General features: G+C 37.5%; 1 protein-coding gene across 1 annotated transcript in view; it reads right to left on the bottom strand.

Annotated features, from left to right (window-relative positions):
• The window catches only part of Prp16 (ATP-dependent RNA helicase l(1)G0007), a 226,447-nt gene that overhangs the window by 64,180 nt on the left and 138,439 nt on the right, over window positions 1–23,828 (bottom strand). Inside the window, exons 15-17 of the mRNA XM_090377598.1 lie at window positions 17,194–17,294; window positions 10,484–10,530; window positions 8,888–9,050 (exon numbers count right to left, since the gene is read on the bottom strand). Of these exons, the coding sequence (XP_090233724.1) occupies window positions 8,888–9,050; window positions 10,484–10,530; window positions 17,194–17,294 (311 nt within the window). The remainder of the gene's footprint in view (window positions 1–8,887; window positions 9,051–10,483; window positions 10,531–17,193; window positions 17,295–23,828) is intronic.

Raw genomic sequence — 23,828 nt, 5'->3', positions numbered from 1 at the left:
TTCTGAATAACTTTATAAGTCATCTGATCTTCCAATAAACACAACGCTTTACTTCTATATGCTTCCTTATCAAGAACCACAGTTGCTCTACCCTTGTCCGCGGGTAGGACTACGATGCTATCATCCTGTTTAAGGCTTCTTAGCGCAATTCTTTGCTTCACATTAAGATTGGAGGGGGCATCCTTAGCTTGACTCAGGATCGCTGCTACTTTTACTCGAACTTCATTAGCTGTAGCTTCGGGAAGTTTGCTTATAGCCCTTTCCACGCCCATAGCTACTTCTGCAACGGGTAATCTGGGCGGCACCATGGCAAATTCCGGTCCTAAATTTAGAACCTCCAATTGCTCCTTAGTTAATTGTTTATTGCTCAAATTCACCACAAAATTCTTGGTGGTGCTATCACCACTGCCCCTAGGCTTGGTTCGTTCTTTAAGCTTGTCAAACTTCCCCATTTGTCTCCGTCTATAACTGTCCGAAATTCGTTTTGCTTTAGCTGTTACTACACTAACCACTCCTGCTAAGTGTATCGGAGACAACTTATCATTTAACTTATCCAAGCACTGCCTTTTACCTCTCCTAATGTGGTATAAATCATTATGTAATTTTCCGATCCATATATTAAGGATCTTCCTTTGATACCACTTGGTAATGTTAAATACTCGTTCATCCTCAAAGGGTAGCTTTGTTTGAAAGCCTCGTGGAATGAGATTATGCGTCTTGCATCGATGGGCAAACCTCAAATGTTGTTCATGTTTCGCCTCCCTAACACTATGCCTCTGAAATTCTCTGACGCACTGCACAAATGGACGGCCATAACATCGAAATAATTCTCCAAACAGGCCTCTGCGGTTGGGTATATCCATACTGTTTTTTGAGTCTTTTTCACCAACCTTGCGTAGAATTAAAACACCAGGGAAACTAAACTTTTGATAACTGATTTATAATAAGTCAAAATACCCGCATCTACAACAAATTTAACTTTATAAAAACTCTACATATAAATTATTAAAATCTGCTACATTACAATCAATAAAATGCATAAAATATACTGATTAAAACGATAAAAACCGTAGCTTTCAAAGGCTCAGCCTTCTTCTTCAGCGGTAAACCTTGCTATGCAGTACAACTTTAAATATCAGCAGGCTAACGGTACTCCTCACGTGTTTCCATTCTCGTGTGCTTCGTTCTCTCGCGTTGTGGAACTGGAAGTGGCTCGAGTGGAAGCCACACGGAATCGTTCATCCCTTTTGAGGATAGTGGTCTCAAAGATGGGATGAATCCGCGTGCCTCTATCCCTATTTATGTTAATGGTAGAACAAATCCGCAAACTCTCGAGCCACTTACGGTCCCAGAACTTATGCGCCCGATCGGTGATGATAGCATCGTCCGGGGAGATCTGGTGTTGCTTCTCCCAAAAATGCTCGGCCACGGCGGACTTGCCATATTCCGCATATCTTATTGCCTTAGTGTGTTCCCCCAAACGATCTTTAAGACGGCGTTTTGTTTCCCCTACATAACACTCCCCACAATCCGGGCATCTAATGCTATATACGACCCCACTAGTGTTCTCTAGAAATGCGGAATATGGCAAGTCCGCCGTGGCCGAGCATTTTTGGGAGAAGCAACACCAGATCTCCCCGGACGATGCTATCATCACCGATCGGGCGCATAAGTTCTGGGACCGTAAGTGGCTCGAGAGTTTGCGGATTTGTTCTACCATTAACATAAATAGGGATAGAGGCACGCGGATTCATCCCATCTTTGAGACCACTATCCTCAAAAGGGATGAACGATTCCGTGTGGCTTCCACTCGAGCCACTTCCAGTTCCACAACGCGAGAGAACGAAGCACACGAGAATGGAAACACGTGAGGAGTACCGTTAGCCTGCTGATATTTAAAGTTGTACTGCATAGCAAGGTTTACCGCTGAAGAAGAAGGCTGAGCCTTTGAAAGCTACGGTTTTTATCGTTTTAATCAGTATATTTTATGCATTTTATTGATTGTAATGTAGCAGATTTTAATAATTTATATGTAGAGTTTTTATAAAGTTAAATTTGTTGTAGATGCGGGTATTTTGACTTATTATAAATCAGTTATCAAAAGTTTAGTTTCCCTGGTGTTTTAATTCTACGCAAGGTTGGTGAAAAAGACTCAAAAAACAGTATGGATATACCCAACCGCAGAGGCCTGTTTGGAGAATTATTTCGATGTTATGGCCGTCCATTTGTGCAGTGCGTCAGAGAATTTCAGAGGCATAGTGTTAGGGAGGCGAAACATGAACAACATTTGAGGTTTGCCCATCGATGCAAGACGCATAATCTCATTCCACGAGGCTTTCAAACAAAGCTACCCTTTGAGGATGAACGAGTATTTAACATTACCAAGTGGTATCAAAGGAAGATCCTTAATATATGGATCGGAAAATTACATAATGATTTATACCACATTAGGAGAGGTAAAAGGCAGTGCTTGGATAAGTTAAATGATAAGTTGTCTCCGATACACTTAGCAGGAGTGGTTAGTGTAGTAACAGCTAAAGCAAAACGAATTTCGGACAGTTATAGACGGAGACAAATGGGGAAGTTTGACAAGCTTAAAGAACGAACCAAGCCTAGGGGCAGTGGTGATAGCACCACCAAGAATTTTGTGGTGAATTTGAGCAATAAACAATTAACTAAGGAGCAATTGGAGGTTCTAAATTTAGGACCGGAATTTGCCATGGTGCCGCCCAGATTACCCGTTGCAGAAGTAGCTATGGGCGTGGAAAGGGCTATAAGCAAACTTCCCGAAGCTACAGCTAATGAAGTTCGAGTAAAAGTAGCAGCGATCCTGAGTCAAGCTAAGGATGCCCCCTCCAATCTTAATGTGAAGCAAAGAATTGCGCTAAGAAGCCTTAAACAGGATGATAGCATCGTAGTCCTACCCGCGGACAAGGGTAGAGCAACTGTGGTTCTTGATAAGGAAGCATATAGAAGTAAAGCGTTGTGTTTATTGGAAGATCAGATGACTTATAAAGTTATTCAGAAAAGTCCTCTTCTTAGTTTGGAACGCCAAGTGAACGGTATGGTACAGGGTTGGCTTAAGTCCAACAAAATTTCTAAGGAACAGTATTGGATGTTGCGCGCTACAGGTAGCCAAATGCCAAGATTTTATGGCTTGCCTAAAATTCACAAAGTGGATGTGCCACTTAGACCCATAGTCTCATTTATAGGCAGTCCAACCTATGCACTTTCTGGTTTCTTAGCCAAATTGTTATCCCCACTAGTGGGACTTTCAGAATACAGTATTAAAGATAGTAAAGACTTTGTGCAGTTTATTAGAAGCCAACCCATAGAAGAAAATGAGATCATGATTTCCTTCGACGTGAAATCGCTATTTACATGTATTCCGATTGATCATGGGGTGTGGTGTGCACGCTTGGCATTACAGAGGGACACCACCCTAAGTACTAGAACACAGCTAAAGCTAGAGGATATTGAGAAAGGAATAGAGTTATGCCTCTCAAGTACCACTATGGTATTTGATAATACTATGTATAAACAGGTTAATGGTGCAGCCATGGGCTCCCCCATCAGCGCAATTATAGCTAATTTAGCTATGGAGGAGCTCGAGGCCAGAATATTTAATGCTAGTGTTCTCCCTATGCGCCCCTGGAAAAGGTATGTGGATGATACGTTTTCAATCATTCGGAAGGGGAGTGAGGATCAAGTGTTGAACAGCTTAAATGGCTTCTCCCCATTCATACAATTTACATCGGAGGTGGAAGAAGGAGGAGTTTTGCCGTTCCTAGATGTGTTGGTCTGTAGAGAAGGTCGACAGCTGAGGACTAGGGTGTTTAGGAAGTCCATGTGTAAAGGGCAGTATGCGCATTACAGCTCAGCCCAAACCAACCATCATAGGAACAGTGTGGTAAGAGCTTTAGTTGAAAGAGCAAAATCACATTGCAGTGCCTCCGATGATAGAAAGTTAGAGTATGAACGGGTCGCGACGGATCTTGCAAAATGTGGTTACCCCCGGAGGATTATAGAGAAATATGTTAAAGGAAATCAGAGGAGAGGCGAGCCATTTACACCGATAGCCACTGCATACATTCCCTACTACCCGGGTTTGACTGATCATATAGCTAGAATACTAAGAAAGTACCAGACGCGTTGTGTGCAGCTTCCAGGACGGAGGCTGCGCACAATCGTGTCTCAGGTTAAAGACCCCAATAAAAAAGAGAACACTAGTGGGGTCGTATATAGCATTAGATGCCCGGATTGTGGGGAGTGTTATGTAGGGGAAACAAAACGCCGTCTTAAAGATCGTTTGGGGGAACACACTAAGGCAATAAGAAATGCGGAATATGGCAAGTCCGCCGTGGCCGAGCATTTTTGGGAGAAGCAACACCAGATCTCCCCGGACGATGCTATCATCACCGATCGGGCGCATAAGTTCTGGGACCGTAAGTGGCTCGAGAGTTTGCGGATTTGTTCTACCATTAACATAAATAGGGATAGAGGCACGCGGATTCATCCCATCTTTGAGACCACTATCCTCAAAAGGGATGAACGATTCCGTGTGGCTTCCACTCGAGCCACTTCCAGTTCCACAACGCGAGAGAACGAAGCACACGAGAATGGAAACACGTGAGGAGTACCGTTAGCCTGCTGATATTTAAAGTTGTACTGCATAGCAAGGTTTACCGCTGAAGAAGAAGGCTGAGCCTTTGAAAGCTACGGTTTTTATCGTTTTAATCAGTATATTTTATGCATTTTATTGATTGTAATGTAGCAGATTTTAATAATTTATATGTAGAGTTTTTATAAAGTTAAATTTGTTGTAGATGCGGGTATTTTGACTTATTATAAATCAGTTATCAAAAGTTTAGTTTCCCTGGTGTTTTAATTCTACGCAAGGTTGGTGAAAAAGACTCAAAAAACAGTATGGATATACCCAACCGCAGAGGCCTGTTTGGAGAATTTGATGAACGCTTTTGAGTATGATACCAATTTCATCAAGTGAATGTGAACAAGGATTTTCACAAATGAATCTGATCGCCAACCCAACCAGCGCTTCATTGATGACAAAAACAGTTTCTTCACTACTGTTTCTTAAAACTGTAGGCCCACCGCTAACACGCTTCGATCCAGCAAAATATGTTGATTCATGGCTGCTTCGGAAACGTCATTCAGCAACTGACACACACAAAGAGGAAGAAGAGTCGGCATAGGGTGTCCGATGAGAACTTAATGAAAATTTGGAATATTCTACAAACTTTATTATGAAATTATTTTTATTTATGTTATTATTTTTTATTTATTTTACTCACATTTTACTTATTTTTTTATATACGTGAATAATAAATTTATGCTTAATAAACTGTGTTAATAAACTTAATTCGTTGTTCTTATTCTAAAAACATTACTACTAAAGTAACAATATCAGGAAAAAAAAATTTTAGAGTACTTTTCATATCCTTTTAACTTTCAATTTTTCCTGATAGCAAAGAATCAGTACCGGCACCTATTTTTTTACAAATAAAGCACTTCCAATCACATCACTATACACGTTGCAACAGCTTCAATGGAGGTTTGTAACGGAATGCTGTAAGGTACTGGTGAATCTAGGAAAATTATATGATGTATTATTAAGAGAATGCTAGTAGATAACTTTCATCAACCGGTGAAATACCACCACTTTGCTTATTGGAGGCTTGAAGTAGTGAAACCCATGTTTAGTCTCTAGAGCAAAGTTTCCGGCATTCCCCTCCCCCCATACTTCTCCTTCAACCCATGCACAGTACTAAGTACTATAGGTTTTGATACCTTTCGTGTTTGGGGTTTTCATAAAAAAAAAGAAATAAAAAGAAGCTGGATGAACCTCGTTACTGCCATGACAAATTTGTTTCATTTAGTTAGGATTTAGTCTCATGAGAACGTCCATGAGAATTATTTGTACCAGCTCTGTCTTTCCTAAAAAGGGTATAATTTTTAATTGAGAGAGACACTTGTAATGTTAAATTTGTCTCTTGTAAGCAGATGCCTACAGGATGATAATGACCTATTAGCTCATGGATATCATCAATGCTACTGTGAAGTCCTCTACAGTTCCATTGTATTATATGATGCATTATTTGGTTTTGTTACATGAAGATGATTCTGACTCTTTTTTCATTCCCAGTCTGTTTGTGGTGATCGAGCTTCACTTTCTCTCTTCTTGGAAAGATTGGGTGTCCAGTGTCCATGTCATCCTCTGCGTGAAGGTCTAGGATAGGTTCTTCCGGGTCAGCGTTATCGGTATCCATATTTACTGCTATGGGATTATTTGTCTTCTTAGTGGGAGCTGAATTGGTTTTCAGTTTTGTAGAATCTGATGATTTGTGGTGCAGTTGGTGGAACTGTGACTGGAGTGTTGGTGGCTCTGTCTGCTACCTTTTGCTCCTTAGGAGACTGTTTTGTTGACGAAAGTGTGCTGTCAACGAAATTTCGTTGACAGCACAGATCAGGCCCAATCTGCAATGGATATGGTTGGGAGAATGGAAACTTCAGTTTGTGTTGACATAGACTGATATTTTTTCATTGCTGTTGCATATGTGTTCTTGAGTGCATTGAGCATAATTTGTTTCTTTGCCTCTTGATATGTAACTTTTTGTTCTACCCTATACTTTTGGATTTTTTCCCCTGCTTTCCAGAGATCACATGATTTTGAATAGGCTGGATGTGTGCCTTTGCAATTAGGAGTATGTGAGGTTTTAGCATCAGTCTGTTTGTGAATGTTCTTTGGAACCACAGTTTGGACAGACTGGATCGCCTCTACAAGCCATTTGTGAGTGACCAATTTTTTGGTGCTTGTAGCATCTTATAGGATTTGGAATGAAAGGCCATACTTGGCAATTGAGATACCCGGCTTTGACACTAGATGGTAATATTGGTGTTCTGAATGTCAGAATGATGTTGCAGGTGGGAATTACATCTCCATCTCTCCTGATTGTGATGCGTTTGGCTTGTATAACTTTTTGATGTTTCAGTTCCTGGACCAGTTCAGCTTCTGTTACATTCATCAGATCCCACTCTGCAATTACTCCTTTAGAGGTATTTAAGGTTGCATGTGGGGTGACCTGTACGGGTAGTCCTCCAAATGTTGTTAATTTCAGCAAAGTCTCAGAATGTGTGCGACTTGCAGTTTCCACCAATAGGTCACTGGATCTGAGTCTTCTCACCATTTTGGGTGAGCCTGCCACATTTTCCAGACATTTCTGTATAAGAAATGGTGATAGAGTGCTAATAGATTTGTCCGAAAGAGAATGCAAAATAAGGAATGATGGGCATTCCTGTTGTTCTGTATCCTTCAACAATATTTTTTGTCTTTGTTCCATCATATGCAATTTCATGGTCAGCATCGCTGACAGTACTAGATGAGCACCTAGGCAGCTCAAGAGCAGGGTAGTCATCATAGTCCATGGTTAGCTCCTTTTTGCCTTGGGGGGTTAACCTCCCAGGTTTCATGCCCCACAGTGGGGAGGAAGGAGCACTGCCGCAAGGAGGCCAAGTGGTTAGAAGGGTTAGTTATCAGTAAAGAATGTAATATATATATACAGTATAACAAAAAAGAAAGGTGAATTTCCTTTCTCTCTTCTTACTTGAGACTTTCCAAGTGGAGAACTGATTTATAAATGAACTGCTGATAGAAAACGATATAACTTAAAAAGAACTTTTATCTCTGAGAAAGATCGCTGTTTAATTTGCAGTAAAAATGCTTGACCTCGAATTCGCTTGGCACCTGGGGCCATGCATGTGCGTGAGAGAGAGAGAGAGAGAGAGAGAGAGAGAGAGAGAGAGAGAGAGAGAGAGAGAGAGATGGTTTGGTTTTGGTTTTTTTTTATTTTTAGGAGCATTAGCAACTAAGGCCATATTGCTCCGGGATATGCGGTGGTCATTCCCTGACCTTTCCGCATCCTTCGTATTTGGTGGTGACGGGCTCGAACCCCGGTCTAATCAAGAAGCGCGTGCTACGCACTGCTGCTCCTTCCCACCTGGCTACGGAGGCACCGAGAGAGAGATGAATAAGTTTAATATCGGGATTATATATCTTGATTATACTTCATAAAGTTTTTTTATAATCTCGACCAAGTCAGTCTGGATTATGCATTGTAAACCTGATACCAGGCGTACCAGCCAAGGAGAAGAAGAAAAAGAAAGAGAAGGAAAAGTGGTCCTCAAACCATTGGCTAACCCTCCCTCCAACTTTAATTATTATTTCTTAATTTTCACAGTTTATTAACCTAATAATTAATGTTCATAATTAACTCTCTCTCTTAATCTGTAGTTAATTTTTCATGCTCATAGTGGTGTGTGTAGTCATTTGTAATAATTGTCATGATGAGCTAGAACATTCACAACAGAAAAAAATATATACATTTTATTTACAATATTAGTGAGATATTAATCTTTGCACATACCTGCCTATATTAACAGTAGCAATAAGTTTAATCCAATATCGCCACAATGTTTACTTATCTTAATTTATTTATAATTCAAAACTCAAGTAACAGAACAAAAGCTGCAGGCACATAAGAGCTATACATTATAGTTTATGAAGTGGTAAAAGTCTAATCCAAATGGCCACAAAGTTGGCAAGTTTTAATAAGATTTACTTATTTTAAGTGGCACAGAAAGCTTAATCTGACTAACTGAACACACTGATGTCATCAATATGATACATGAAGCATTAGAACTGTCTCTGCTGCATATAAAATATCCACATTAGGATTACACAGAAAAGAACCGGTGTCAACAACAATAACATATTCTTATGAGTGCTTTATACTCATCAAAATATTTTATTTAAAAATTAATCAATTAAGTTACTATTAAATTCAAAAATGATTAAATGTGTACCTCATACCTGTGGAGGAGGATCCATAAAATGAAATTGAAGAAGATCTTGAACACCAAGTGATTTTAATAACAGAACTACATTGGATAAATTAGTTCTCTGTATTTCTGGAATAGTAGTAGTGAGCATTTCTTGTTTATATTGGCTTTCTGTATATAAACGAAAACAGTGTCTGGAATGATAAGATAATCATCAGTATCAAGCAGAACAGTAAAAAAATAAATAAATAAAAAGTAAGTAGTGCAGTGTTAATTCAAATTTAAATATTTTAAATTATTTAATTACTTTAATATCAAGTTAGTTGTCTTTACTCTGTGTATGTGTTCATCCTCATATTTTTTGTTTTGTGTTCAATATAAACTTTTTACTAAATATGATGGAAGCAATCTCGCCAAAAATGTCTAGATTAATTTTAATCAGTTGTATCTAAAATATTTTTGGTGTGCACAAATACAGCTGAGTTGCCATTAAAAGTACAGTTAGACACCAGGTGTAATAAAATCCATTGCCATAAAATATTACAATTTTTGTAAATCTTTATACTAGAAGTTTTTTTTTTTTTTTTCATATCCTGATCATTTTTTGTTTTCACATTTCAAAGTACACTAATGGTGCCTCAAATTCTGTTATGATACACCATTGGTGTACCCGCTGTACTCAAAGGTAATAAAATGCATTTTCTGGTTGGGGGTGATACCCTGGTACAGACAAGTCAGAGTGTTTCATTGAATAAAAGATAATAATAACACAAAATAAGCAAGTGAGGCCTTAACAAAGGAATAAAATAAAATAAAATAAAAAAGTAAAACTCTCACTGAAACAGGATAATCATCACATCAATCATACAGTAAATAAATAAATAAAATAAGCAGTGTAGTTTAATTCAGATTGATACAGCTAAACTGTTTTTAATTATTTTTAATTAATTACTCAATTAATTACTTTAAAACGAAGTTTAACTTAATGCCAAGTTTAAAGGAATAAAACTGCAAATTTTTTGGGTATAGTTTTGTATGGAAAAAAACAAAACAAAAATACAATATTTATAATTTTACTATAATTATTAATATCGGAAATAGCAGCATATTATAAGTTGCTGAGAAAGACGCTTTATTCCATTGAAACCATTTAATTCAGGAGTCTTCACAATTGTAATTTTTAATTTTTAATAATATATGAACTGACTCATATGCAGCAAAGAGTCTTGTCTCAGTATAAATGTATACCTCATTATTAGCATGTCCTTTAGAGAACTTACTAGAACTGTATCATAAAACAAACAGCAATGGTTTTTGTATCGCAACAAAGCATTTTGTAGGAGTCATACAAAATATTAAAATTGCAAAAGCTTTGCTTTAAAGCTCTTAGTGAGACAGATGAGTTTTGGCTTGAATTATAATGATATCGAATTCAAGAGTCTTATTGATAAAATTTTAAATATGATATCTAGTAAATCTGAAACTTTTTTCCCCTCCATATTTGTTTTTTAATAAAACTCCATAATTTCAAGAAAAGAATATACAACAAAACAGTTTCAACTCCATGTTAAAATAATCAAAAATAAAATAACCAAAAATTAATTAAAAAAAGTAAAATTAGATTTACCCTGGTCCAGTTCTTCCTGCTCGCCCAGATCGTTGATTAGCATTAGCCTATAAAACAAATAAAAAGTAATTCAGATAATGTGAACAAACTTTAAATGAATCTTTACTCTCTTTCACTGTCTTTTGAAAGAAAGTAAGTATGATTAAAATTATATATATTAATAATAAAATTATTATTTTATTATCATTTATATTATTATTAATATATAGTTATTAATTATATTTATTATTAATATATTATTAATTATTACTAATCATACTTTTATTATTAATACATAATATTAATAATAAAAGTATGATTAAATTTCATTTACAAGCGTAATAATAACACATTAACGTAACACAAGTAACACATCAGCGTAATAATAACTGATTAACGGAGCTCAGTATCATGTGTTTTTTATACCATGTCCAGACCTGCACTATAGTTCACCTGCAGTTATCTGCTTTCTTAGCACTGCATTTCTGGTAGTAAGAAGTGATCAATAACATTATAATAAATATTTTGTTTTATTGTTATTTATTTAATAAAAAAGTTTTTTAATCTTTATGGTGAGTTGAAATGAATAAATGTTGAATAACGGAATTTACTTGCATGTGTTTCCAATGTTGTATGCTGTGAACATGTCTGTTCCAGTAGTTATTAAGGGAATGCTAGTAAAGAAGCTGGATGATCCTCATTACTGCCATGACAAATTTTTTCCATTTAGTTAGGATTTAGTCTCATTTGGTAGTTGTCAACAGTGCCAAATCAATACCTGTTTCACCAATCAGGTTTACAAGCCTGATTGTAAACCAGTTATCAGATGGGATAAGTGATTATGTAACATACAAAATTTTTTATATGAATTTGTTCATTATATTATAGTTAACTATATAGTATCGGTGTAAATACACCATAGTTAACCCATAAACTTGAACTACGTATGTAGCGTAGAAGGAATCGTTTTAATTGTATCTCATATTGTGGTTTCCTTCACAACGAGATAGCTGTTATTGCATTACTTCAAATAAATAACGCTTCTCTAGTAGAGAAGACTACTGTTATTTATTTTCAGCGGTACCACCACCCAGACGATCATTTTGAAGCTATTGGGCTTCATCATCGGTGGGCGGGCAGGTACCCAGGTAATACACAAGCCATCACAGTTGTGAAGTTATATCCACAATATGAGAGATGCCAAAAGGGTGTGGTAGTAATGTATTTTGAAAACGAAATGCACAAGGCATAATCCTTATGGGTTTTGATAATTAACTATATAGTATCTATATAGTATTTTGGCAACTCTCATATTGTGGATATAACTTCGCAACTGTGATGGCTTGTTGTATTACCTGGGTACCTGCCCGCCCACCGATGATGAAGCCCAATAGCTTCAAAATGATCGTCTGAGTGGTGGTACCGCTGAAAATAAATAACAGTAGTCTTCTCTACTAGAGAAGCGTTATTTATTTGAAGTAATGCAATAGCAGCTATCTTGTTGTGAAAGCAACCACAATATGAGATACAATTAAAATAATGCCTTCTACGCTACATAAGTAGTTCAAGTTTATAGGTTAACTATGGTGTATTTACACTGATACTATATAGTTAATTATCAAAACCCATAAGGATTATGCCTTGTGCATTTCGTTTTCAAAATACATTATATTATAGATATGGAAAGAATTGGATCCTTTTAGAATTTACACAGAGGCAACTAAGACCAAGGGTAGATTGTATCTATAAATTGCAAATATTCTATAGTAAGTTTTTTTTTTGGTAGTTGTTGGCACATAGGCTTCTGTGGCCATAATGCACCTCCCAAGGTTTTTGCAGTACTTTGATCCAAGCCCGAGGCGGGAATCGAACCCGCGACCTTTGGGTTACCAGGCAGGCACTTTACCCAGTTGGCTAGCCCGGTCGGCTATAGTAAGTTTGTCTGTCTTAAAGGATGAGTGCAGTACAGTGACATCCAATAAAGCTATCCATGTGGCCATGGGAGGGGGGAGTTATTTTTCATTTTCTGATGATAAATTTACTTTCAGATACAGAAAAAATTTACACACATGCAAACATCCACATAGTTTTCAAATGACTGATTCTTAACTATGAAAGGATGAAATTATAAGTAAGTTAATTAAGTATGTGATTAAATATGTTAATTTTTGGAATTCTAATTTCTAATACTTGATGTAAAACTTCCTGTGAATTTATCAGAAATATGGCAGCTTAAACATATCAAATTTTCAACTCCTGTTAATTCATCAGCATTGGCCATGCATTTCATTCGCTTTCCATTTTATCCTGGCATATAGAAACCCAGACTACTTATACAATACATCACCGAATGTAGACAACTACTGGTAGAAAGTTGCAGGCTATATTTTCTGAATTAAATCTCCCATTCTAGAAAGGTTTGGGAGTGGTGGCACTTATAAATTTAACTATTTAGAATGCAGCACAAGCTACATCAGTGAGGCAAAGAGGCAGCTTAAGAATTGAGTAGGTAACCACATGCTGTATGCAATACAGGTTTCAGTTTGGCAGTTTCTGAGCAAGTCTGGCAAAGAGGACATTACAAACTTTATCTGAAAACCACTATCATATATGAGAATGACCATGCATGTTGACAGTGGTTAGAAGCCATGCATATGCAATACAAGAAACATTTGATAAGCAAAAGAAGAGGGCATTCACCCAATTTTTGAATTAGTAATATTACATTGCAAGAAAACCTGGTGGAAGGATGAAAGAGGAGGTAGAAAAGGGTAGTACATCAGATGGCAGTATATTAGAATATAATGATGATGGTGTAAACATCAATCATGAAGATACAGGAAATTGCATAGTCAACTACATATAGTATGAAATTATATTTAAGCAGGCTGCAAAATACAAGCTAATTGATTGAGAAAGATGTTTGAGTGGAAGAAGTCATAGAATACAGCCCTATCCTAAGGACTGTATTCTATCCAACCAAAACAGTAACTTAAATAGATCAGTCAGGATAATGCAAGCCAACTCTAGGACCAATAACTGCATCACCAACCCTGGCTACAGATCCAGTACTACTTCATGCATGTTTGAATGGCAGATGAAAGTTCTTGTCCAACCATGGAATCAACAACAAAATAGCTCATCATTTAGCTAAGACAACTTCCAACCATCACTTCTTACCCTTCCTAATCCAACCAAGGGGAAATGATGCAGGACCCTAAATTTATCTCAGAAAAAAAAAACCTGTAAACAATTCAACCAACTCAAAATTTATAATAATGATAAATAAGTAGTTTTATATGATATTTTCAAGATAGAATATTATCTAAAAAAACAGAAACTGTGAACGATGCAATCCATGCTAAATTTTTTTTCAGTCATTTTGAATGTCACTACCACAACTGTAGGTACAATTAAATTAAGTGAGCAATGTTCAAAAAAATGAAGAAAAATCTTGTTTATACTCTGGGATAGGTATACGGCAAGAGAAGTTTGAAAACTATTGAAAGAGTTAAATATGTATTTTAGGTTTGTTTGTTTGGGGATTTATTAGGTATATCGGCATCTGTGGCCATAGTGTGCCAGGTATTTTAGGAGAGATAATATAAGATATAATACAAGACGCAAGGTTTGGTAAGTGAAATTTACCTCTAAAAACCAGTAAATTTTCTGCAGTCAAATCAAAAGTAATTCATATTTGATTTGTTATATTATATTAAAATTCACTATGTTAAAATAAAATATTATTAGCTGACAAAAAATGATTTCAACATCATAAACATGCACTACAAAGAGGAACATCTACTCTGGAAAATAATGTAACAAGTCCAGGTTAGGTCCTAGATTAGGTCAGTGTTAGGGGGAAGAGGAGATCCAACACTGTTGGACCTCCCCTCCCCCCAGCAAGTGCATCTCTTCATATTAATGCTTTATATGAATTACCCAATTATAATCTTATACAAAATACTGCCGTAACTATCAGAATATTGACATAAGTAAAGTAAACACAAATACATTTGGCCGACCGGGCTAGCCGGGTGGGTAAAGTACTTGCCCGGCAACCCAAAGGTCGCGGGTTCGATTCCCTCCTCGGGCTTGGATCAAAGTACTGCAAAAAACCTTGGGAGGTGCAATATGGCCACAGAAGCCGATGCGCCAACAACTACCAAATCAAAAAAAAAAAAAAAAACAAATACATTTAACTTACTTCTGACAATATTAGACTTGCAAGAATTTAGCATGATAAGATACAAAGCATACAATTTAACTTCATAAGCTTTCTCTCTGATCTTATTAGAAGGAAACTGTACACAATGGTTGTGTCAGAAAGACCACTTTTTTTCAGAATGAATTTTTACTCCAATCTAACAATTAAGTTTAGTAAACATGTGTATTCACTATCTAGGTGGTCCCTGAGGACACCCCCGTACATTTGCAAACACCTAGATTTGAAGAAAATGTTTAGCCCTGTGCTAGGCTGTTATAATGTCTTTTTACAAATAGTAGTAGTAGTGGCATGTGATGCAAGAAATAATGTATTTTTCCAAATAGTAGTAGTGGCATGTGATGCAAGAAAGCAAGCATTAGCCAAAAAAAAAAAAAATAAAAAAATTTACAAAACAATCCCCTCTAAATGTTTGTCCAGTTCCCGCTTAAATTTATTTAACCTTTAAACTTCCACGCTGGCTAAAGGCAAATTTCCGCACATCTATTCTACATCTGCCCTTCCTCAATTTCAATTTATGCCCCTTTAAGTTCGTAATCTGAACCAGTGGAAGAATCCCATCAGAATTCAGTGTGAAAAACCCATTCAAGGCCTTATACACCTCAATCAGATACCACGCAGGTGCCTCGTCTCCAGCTGCTGCAATTTGCAGAACTTAAGCCTCTCCTGGTAAGAGGATCCCTTCATTCCCCTCACAATCTTGTTGCCCTTCTCTGTACACGCTCAAGCAAATCTACATCCTTCCTAAAATGAGGCCTCCAGATCTGCACGCAGTACTCAAGGCATGGCCTGACCATTGCCTTATACAGAGGGACAATCACCTTTTCCCTTCTAACAAAATTCCTGTATATCATTGACAACGCCCCATGACCTGCCTTGGCAGCCTGTCTGCACTGCTCAGAAAACTTCATATCTGACTGTACAATTACTCCCAGGTCTTTTTCATTTTCTACCACCTTAAGTGTAGTACCACATAGTTGGTATATTTCTCTGGGATTACTTTTACCCATATGCAGTAATTTTCAATGTTAAACTTCAGTTGCCACTTCTCAGCCCATCTGCCCAAATTTTCTAGATCCGGTTGCAGTAACACACTGCCATTACTGTCATTAACAACTCTGCCAACTTTTGTATCATCTGCAAACTTCGATACTAAGCCTGATATACCTTCATCAATATCATTGATAAATGTACAAAACAACAGTGGACCCAACATCGAACCCTGTGGGACTCCACTAATAACATTAGTCCACAAAGAGCAGCACCCACTGATTACCACCCAGCGTTGTCTTTAATTTCCCCCTAAATGACCATTAACCACTATACCAGAGAACTGGAATTTGTCATACAGGCAACCTTTATTTGGAGTCTGGTTTTTCTTAGCCTCGCTGCAAATATGGAATTTCTTTCTATTTATGCGAAACAAGGTCATCTGTTGCTGTAACTTGGACCTGACAAAATCTGGCATTTTTGCATTGGGAGAGATGGTAGCAGCAGTTCACAGCTGTACTGAATATTTGGAACGGTGTACTAGTTCTCTCAGATACTGACCACTCATGTCCCCTCTCCCTAAACTGTGAGCTATTCTTCACATACCTTTGAACACACTATATTGCCATTGTTGTAGTGATACTAGTGCCACCCTCTTGTTCAACTATAATTTCATGTTCTACCAGAGTCACCACTGGTAGAACTGGTTTCACTACCAGAGTCACCTATTTGCTTGGCGCCTCCGTAGCCAGGTGGGAAGGAGCAGCAGTGCGTAGCACACGCTTCTTGATTAGACCGTGGTTCGAGCCCGTCACCACCAAATACGGAGGATGCGGAAAGGTCATGGAATGACCACCGCATATCCCGGAGCAATATGGCCTTAGTTGCTAATGCTCCTAAAAACCAAATAACAACAACAACCTATTTGCTATTAGCATATGCATTCGGAAATAGATATATGACTGGCATATATGGTAGGCTTGGCTTCCTTGCACGGAGGTGTTCCAAATAAACTATGCATTGAGTGTACATTGTGACATTTTGTGATTTAGTTTAAAGGGGGGGGGGAGGAATGCTTTACAATGTTTGGCTTCTGGTCCACGATAATGCAGCTTTACTTCCATAATTAGTACTGCCATTTCAACAACTATAACAATAAAAAAGTTGTGCATAGTTTCATAATAGCAAAATATTTATTTTCCAATGTCTGATACTGGGAATCTAAGACAATGGGGAATAAATATTTTGAACAGATTAAAATTCAAACAATAAATAAATAGATTATTTAAAAAAAGGCACCAGGACTTTCAATGTCAAGAGTGGAGAAAGAAAAGATTTCAACATCATGAACGAGCAAGAAAAGAACAGAAAAAATAAAAAATTATTTATATGAATGTTCAAATTTAGCAATAGCAGCATTTAAAATATATGGTAGGTAATGGGACAACAAGTTTTCTACACGAAAAGATATTTTTAATTTATCTTGTTCTTATAGAAAAAAAATAATGCAACATACCTGACTAATTGGATATATCTGCAAAGCATCCATACCAATTCTTGGGTTGTATACTTTTAGTTTACAGTAACCACTGTCTACCACAAACATAATGCCATCAACTGTTAAAACAAGGGAATAAATCAGACATTTGTAAATTATGTGTCTATAATCAATAATACTTAGTATAACTCTTAAATCTGGCAACATTTGGCTTAATTCTTGAAAAAGTTTTGAAACCTAATATTCATTGCTCTTGCAGTGACTGCTTGTCTATCACCACAGCTTCAGAAACTATGACAAAGTTTCTCCAAGGTGAACAGTACACTAAGTTGAAGATCACAATTTAGAAACAAATGCACAACAAAATAATTTTTTTTTTCTGATATCACATTTAAAAAAAAAAGTTAATAAAACTACTAATTTTTCATGTTTATGATATAGAGTTTGAATAATAATAGCAAGCAACCAATGAGAGAGAGAGAGAGAGAGAGAGAGAGAGAGAGAGAGAGAGAGAGAGAGAGACAGAGAGAGAGTGTACAGGATTTTGGCTCACTTTTGGCTCATTATTTTATTTTTTTAGAAAAATTTTCGAAGTACCAGATTTATAAAGTGTTACTGCATATACATTACCATATTTCCCCATTTATAAGACACACCTTTTTTCAAAAAATTTGGGGTCTAAAAACTGGGTGCGTCTTATACAGTAGTTGTAGATTTTTTTTTACTTGCATTTCCCACTTTTTCGCACTTGTTGTCTTTGCGCTCATTGTTTCGCACTTGTTACCAGTATATTAGGTTACATTTTGCCACATTCTGCCCAGAAATGGCTCAGAAAAGATTTTTGTACAGTGCTGAATTCAAGTTAAAAGTGATCCAGTTTGCAAAAGTGAATGGAAATCGTGCTGCTGAACGTAAGTTGGGTCCTCCTCCAACTGAGAAAACAATCCGAGACTGGCTACGGGAAGAAGAAATCCTACTGAAAATGCCACGGCAGAAGAAGGTCATTAGAGGCAAGTCAGCAAAAGTGAATGGAAATCGTGCTGCTGAACGTAAGTTTGGTCCTCTTCCAACTGAGAAAACAATCCGAGACTGGCTACGGGAAGAAGAAATCCTACTGAAAATTCCACGGCAGAAGAAGGCCATTAGAGGCAAGTCAGCAAAATGTACAGTGCTGAATTCAAGTTAAAAGTGATCCAGTTTGCAAAAGTGAATGGAAATCGTGCTGCTGAACGTAAGTTTGGTCCTCTTCCAACTGAGAAAACAATCCGAGACTGGCTACGGGAAGAAGAAATCCTACTGAAAATGCCACGGCAGAAGAAGGCCATTAGAGGCAAGTCAGCAAAATGGCCTGATTTAGAGAGGGAATTGAAGATATGGATTGAGGAGCAAAGGGCAATTGGAATTCCTGTGTCCACAAAGATGACTCAGCATGAGGCAAGAAGAACTGCTGATGACAAAGAAGTTACTGATTTCAAATGAGGACACAATTGGTGCTTCAGGTTCATGAAACAGAATGGACTAAGCATGCGTACATGCACCAGACTTGCCCAAAAGATACCTGAAAGCTATGAGCAGGAGGTCCTTGAATTTCATCGTTTTGTCATTCAATGTCGGAAGACACATCGGTCTGAGTTGGGACAGATTGCAAATAAGGACAAAGTCCCCCTTCAATTTGAGTCCCAAGTAACAGAACTGTTGATAAGAAGGGGGTGAAAACTGTAATTGTGAAGACAATTACAGTTTTAATTGTCTTAATTTAATTGTCTTAATTACAGCATTTCAAGATGGACATGAAAAGAGCCATTATACAGTTGTTCTAGCTTGTTGTGCCGATGGAACCAAGCTGCCTCCTAAGCTGATTTTCAAACGCAAAAGAAGACATTCCTCGAAGAGTGATTGTCCACGTTCATGACAAGGGTTGGATGGATCAGGATGGGATGAAGATCTGGTTTGAGCAGGAGACCAGGTGGGCTCTTACGCAAACCTGCCCTATTGGTGCTGTTTGTTTGTTTGTTATTTGGTTTTTAGGAGCATTAGCAACTAAGGCCATATTGCTCAGGGGATATGCGGTGGTCATTCCCTGACCTTTCCGCATCCTCCGTATTTGGTGGTAACGGGCTCGAACCACGGTCTAATCAAGAGGCGTGTGCTACGCACTGCTGCTCCTTCCCACCTGGCTACAGAGGCACCACCTTATTGGTGCTTGATCAGTTCAGGGCACATATAACAAAAAATACAAAGAAGATTGCTGCAGAGCAAAAAACAAAACTTGCCGTCATACCTTGACATCCCAGCTCCAACCACTTGATGTCAGCATTAACAAACCCTTCAAAGCTGCCATGGAACCAATGGATGAAATCTTCTGGGGACAATTTGACACCAGCAGGAAGAAACCAACTATAGGAGAAGTTTGTTCCTGGGTGAAAAGATTCTGGGATAATATCAAGATTGAGATCGTTGTCAAGTCATTTAAGTGTGGCATTTCAAATGCCATAGATTGAACTGAGGACGAGGCAATATATGAAGACAGTGATTCGTCATCAGACACAGATGAGGACAAGCTAATGGATGGGAGTTTGACAGTGATGAGTTGTATGAATAAAACTTGAGTTCAATAACTTTATGTAATACATTTTTTTTCAAATTTCGGGCCCCAAAATTAAGGTGCATCTTATACATGGGGAAATACGGTAATTATTTCATATTTTATATTCTCATATCAGTACAAAGGTTTGTTCTAAATAATTTTCTTAAAATTACTCAGACCAATTAATTTTAGTAATATTAATTTTCAATATTATAGAAAAAATACCTGAAATTATGTTTTTCTATTGTCTTTTAGGAATAGCATTTGAAATCCTTAAACAACATTTGGCAAAAGATGAATAGGAATCTAATTTATCAACTATACATAAAAATAACTTTATCTTATACCTAAAGAAGGATATACACTGTAGAGTAATGCTTTTGTTCAGGCTCACTTTACTATAAACAGTAATACAACAGCAGTCATTCTTCCATGCTGGTACAGCTGACACTGTTAACGCGAAAGACAAAACCGATGTGGGGAACAATAAAAATTTCTTTTTAGTAGCATTAGTACTATACCAAGATGGGAGAAGTGTTATAGCAAAAGATACCAAAATGGCTGCTATTTCTGCACTTAGTATATGAATTTCTTGAATTACAGAATAGTTTCATTTTGCAATATAATAGTGAAATGCACTTAATTAAATATACACTTATTTAATATATAAATATGTATTTTTAACTCATCTACACTTCAGAGGTAATAACTTAATGCCAATTAATGTTTTATGACTAAAAATTCCATACAATCTCTAACATACAGCAATATGTTTTACTGAGTATAGGTGCTGCTAATTACTATGCTATAATAATTTCCTTAAACTGGTCAAAAATTCTAGCTTTCCTTTGATAAAAAATTTTTTATTTAACCAATCCAAAATAAAGTGAATGGGAATAAGGTCAATGATTTATTCTATCAGTTCTCCTTACTCAGGAGAAGACGTGTTTTTTTTAGTATGTAAATTTTTTTGTCAATGTATTTAGATTTTATCCAGCCTAATGGCATTACAGCCCATCCCTGGAGAACAATAACTGCACTTCATGACAACTGAGAGACAGTTTCTACTGTTAAATCAGACACCAGGAAAAATTGAGAAATTTCCCTTCTATCAGAAGAATGGAAAGCTCTCACTTATCCTCCCCTCCCCACAACATGACATACTGTATATCAAGGATGTCTTCGTTATCGTTACTATTTTATGTCAATTGTAAAAGCGTTGTAAAAAATATAACTGCTTTTCATCTCTTCCTTCTGCAACAAACTTCTGCCATAGTCACCCTCACTGAAACCTGGTTACATCCACATGTATCTGACAGTGAAATTTCACTTCTCTCCTATTCTGCCTATTATTTGGATCTAGACTCGAAGGGTGGTGGCATTACTATCTTTACCCATCACTTGGTCAAAGTGGCACAGTTCACTAAACATTCTTCCATTGAAGGTATCTTTTTATTAGTTAATCATGCAGGAAAGCTTCTCCTGGTTATGCTTTTTTACTTTGATCCCCGGTTTCTTTAGCCACCATTCAAATAATTAGAGGATATTATAGATGCAGCGATCTTTCTGAAACCTCTGAAAGCAATACCACTTATTCTGGGTGATTTTAATGTCCCAATGGCCTTTGACCTGAATCGTTCACCAAATTCACTGGCTAAGCAATTTTGTAGCATTTGACTTAGTAATGCCCTAACTCAGATCTGTAACTTTCCCACCCGGAACTCCTTCTACCTTGATTTAGTTTTTACCCATGAATCAACTCTCTTCTCAATTCTAAGGGTGATAATTTCATCCGATCAGATCACTTCCCTATTGTCGTAGATTTCCTTTCTTTTATTTCTGAACCTTCCTTTGACAGATACTTTTTCAGCTTTAGGCACACAGACTGGACTTGTGTTAAATTGATTTCTGGGCAATGCTGATTAGATTCCCGTCCATAATTTTGAATCGATCGATCTATACATCATACTCAATCTTCCATTCTTCAATTTCTGAGTTCGTTCCCATCAAATTCTCTTCCGCTAATCATAGTAACTTTCCTTACTGAATGTCGAACAAGCATGGGCGTTTAATTCGTCGCAAAAATTACCTCCAACAAAAGGTATTTAAAACTCAAAACTAACTTTAACTACATTTCCTTTTCTTCCTTTAGATGCCCTGTTAAGAAAATTACTAAATCTCAATATTCTCATTATCTTCATACAGTTGAAGCTGAACTTACTCAGAATTTCAATTCAAGACCATTGTGGTCCTATCTCAAATGGCTATTAGCATTAGCATTAGTAGAGGCATTTGATGCAAGAAAGCAAGCTTATGCAGCATCAGGAAAAAAAAAAAAAAAAAGTAACATAAATAAATAAAAATAACCACTTCCACTTCACCCCTCTGTTCGAAATACCTGTTCAGATGAGCCTTAAACTTATTTAGGCTATCAACTTCCATGACAAGGGATGGAAGTCTGTTCCACCTACCAACCACCCGCTGGCTAAAGGCAAATTTCCGCACATCTATTCTACATCTGTCTTTCCTCAATTTGAATTTATGCCCTCTCAGGTGATTATTCTGAGCAAGAGGAAGAATCCCATCAGCATTGAGCATGCTCAAACCATTCAAGGCTTTGTACACCTCTATCAGATCACCTCGCTGGTGCCTAGTTTCCAGACTTTGTAATTCGCAAAACTTAAGCCTTTCTTCGTAAGAGCACCCCTTTGTCCCATTCACCAATCTAGTTGCCCTTCTCTGTACTCGTTCCAGCAGCTCTACATCCTTCTTGAAATGAGGCCTCCAGGCCTGTATACAGTACTCTAGGTGTGGCCTGACCATTGCCTTATACAAGGGAATAATCACCTCCTTATCCCTGCTAGAAAAATTCCTATATATCATTGACAATACACCATGAGCTACTCTTGCAGCCCATCTGCACTGCTCAGAGAACTTCATATCTGCCTGCACAACCACCCCCAGGTCCCTTTCACTCTCTACCACTGTCAGTGTAGTACCACACAGTTGATACGTTGCTCTGGGGTTGCTGTTTCCCATATGTAGTACTTTACATTTGTCAATGTTAAACTTCATTTGCCACCTCGAAGCCCATCTGCTCAACCTTTCCAAATCCTGTTGCAGCAACATAGTGTCAGTAGTGTCCTTGACAACCCTGCCAACCTTCGTATCGTCTGCAAACTTGGACATTAAGCCTGATATACCATCATCAATATCATTTATAAATACAGAAAACAATAAAGGACCCAACACTGAACCCTGAGGGACTCCACTAATAACATTAGTCCACGATGAGCAGTGTTGTTTGATTACCACTCTCTGTCTTCTCCCCCTCAACCACCCCTTTATCCATAGCAGCAATTTGCCTCCAATGCCACACTGCTCCAATTTGTGCAGCAGTCTTCCATGTGCAACAGTATCAAAAGCCTTTCTAAGATCCAAGTATATAATATCAAAGTTATTCCCTGCATCCAGTTCTTTTGTGACTGCATCATAGTATCCAATCAAATTGGTCAGGCAAGACTTACCTTTAACAAAACCATGCTGTGTCCTAGCTATAACTGAAGTCTTGTCCAGATGATCCTGCAGTGCTTCTTTAACCAGTGCCTCCATTAATTTTCCGGGAACAGAAGTTAAACTCACAGGTCTATAATTACTTGTGTCGGCCTTTGATCCCCCTTTGTGAATTGGGGTCACATTTGCACATCTCCAGTCCATGGGTACCTCCCCTGAGTCCAAGGAAGCTCTCATAATTATGGCTAAGGGTTTGCTTACTTCCTTTGCTGCCTCCTTTAATATAACTGGATAGATCCCATCCACCCCAGGTGCCTTTCTTGTGTTTATCTTCAACAATTTCTCCTTCACTTTGCTCTCAGTTATTACAAGATTCTCTAGCTTACTGCTAGAGTTGAATACACCTCTGGCATTCCCCTCGCTGAATAACTCCTCATGTGTGAATGTTGATGCAAAATATTCATTTAGTTTGTTAGCTACCTGAGCAGGGTCATCAACAGTTGACCCATCGATCTCAAGTGGACCAATCTGATTCATCCCCTTCCTTCTAGAG

The sequence above is a fragment of the Mastigoproctus giganteus genome, chromosome 7 (assembly GCF_048544385.1).
Source record: "Mastigoproctus giganteus isolate SK-2022 chromosome 7, ASM4854438v1, whole genome shotgun sequence".
In the NCBI taxonomy this organism is placed as follows: Eukaryota; Metazoa; Arthropoda; class Arachnida; order Uropygi; family Thelyphonidae; genus Mastigoproctus; species Mastigoproctus giganteus.
Note: the sequence above shows the minus strand (reverse complement) of the source record. Positions and strands in the feature narration are given on the sequence as shown.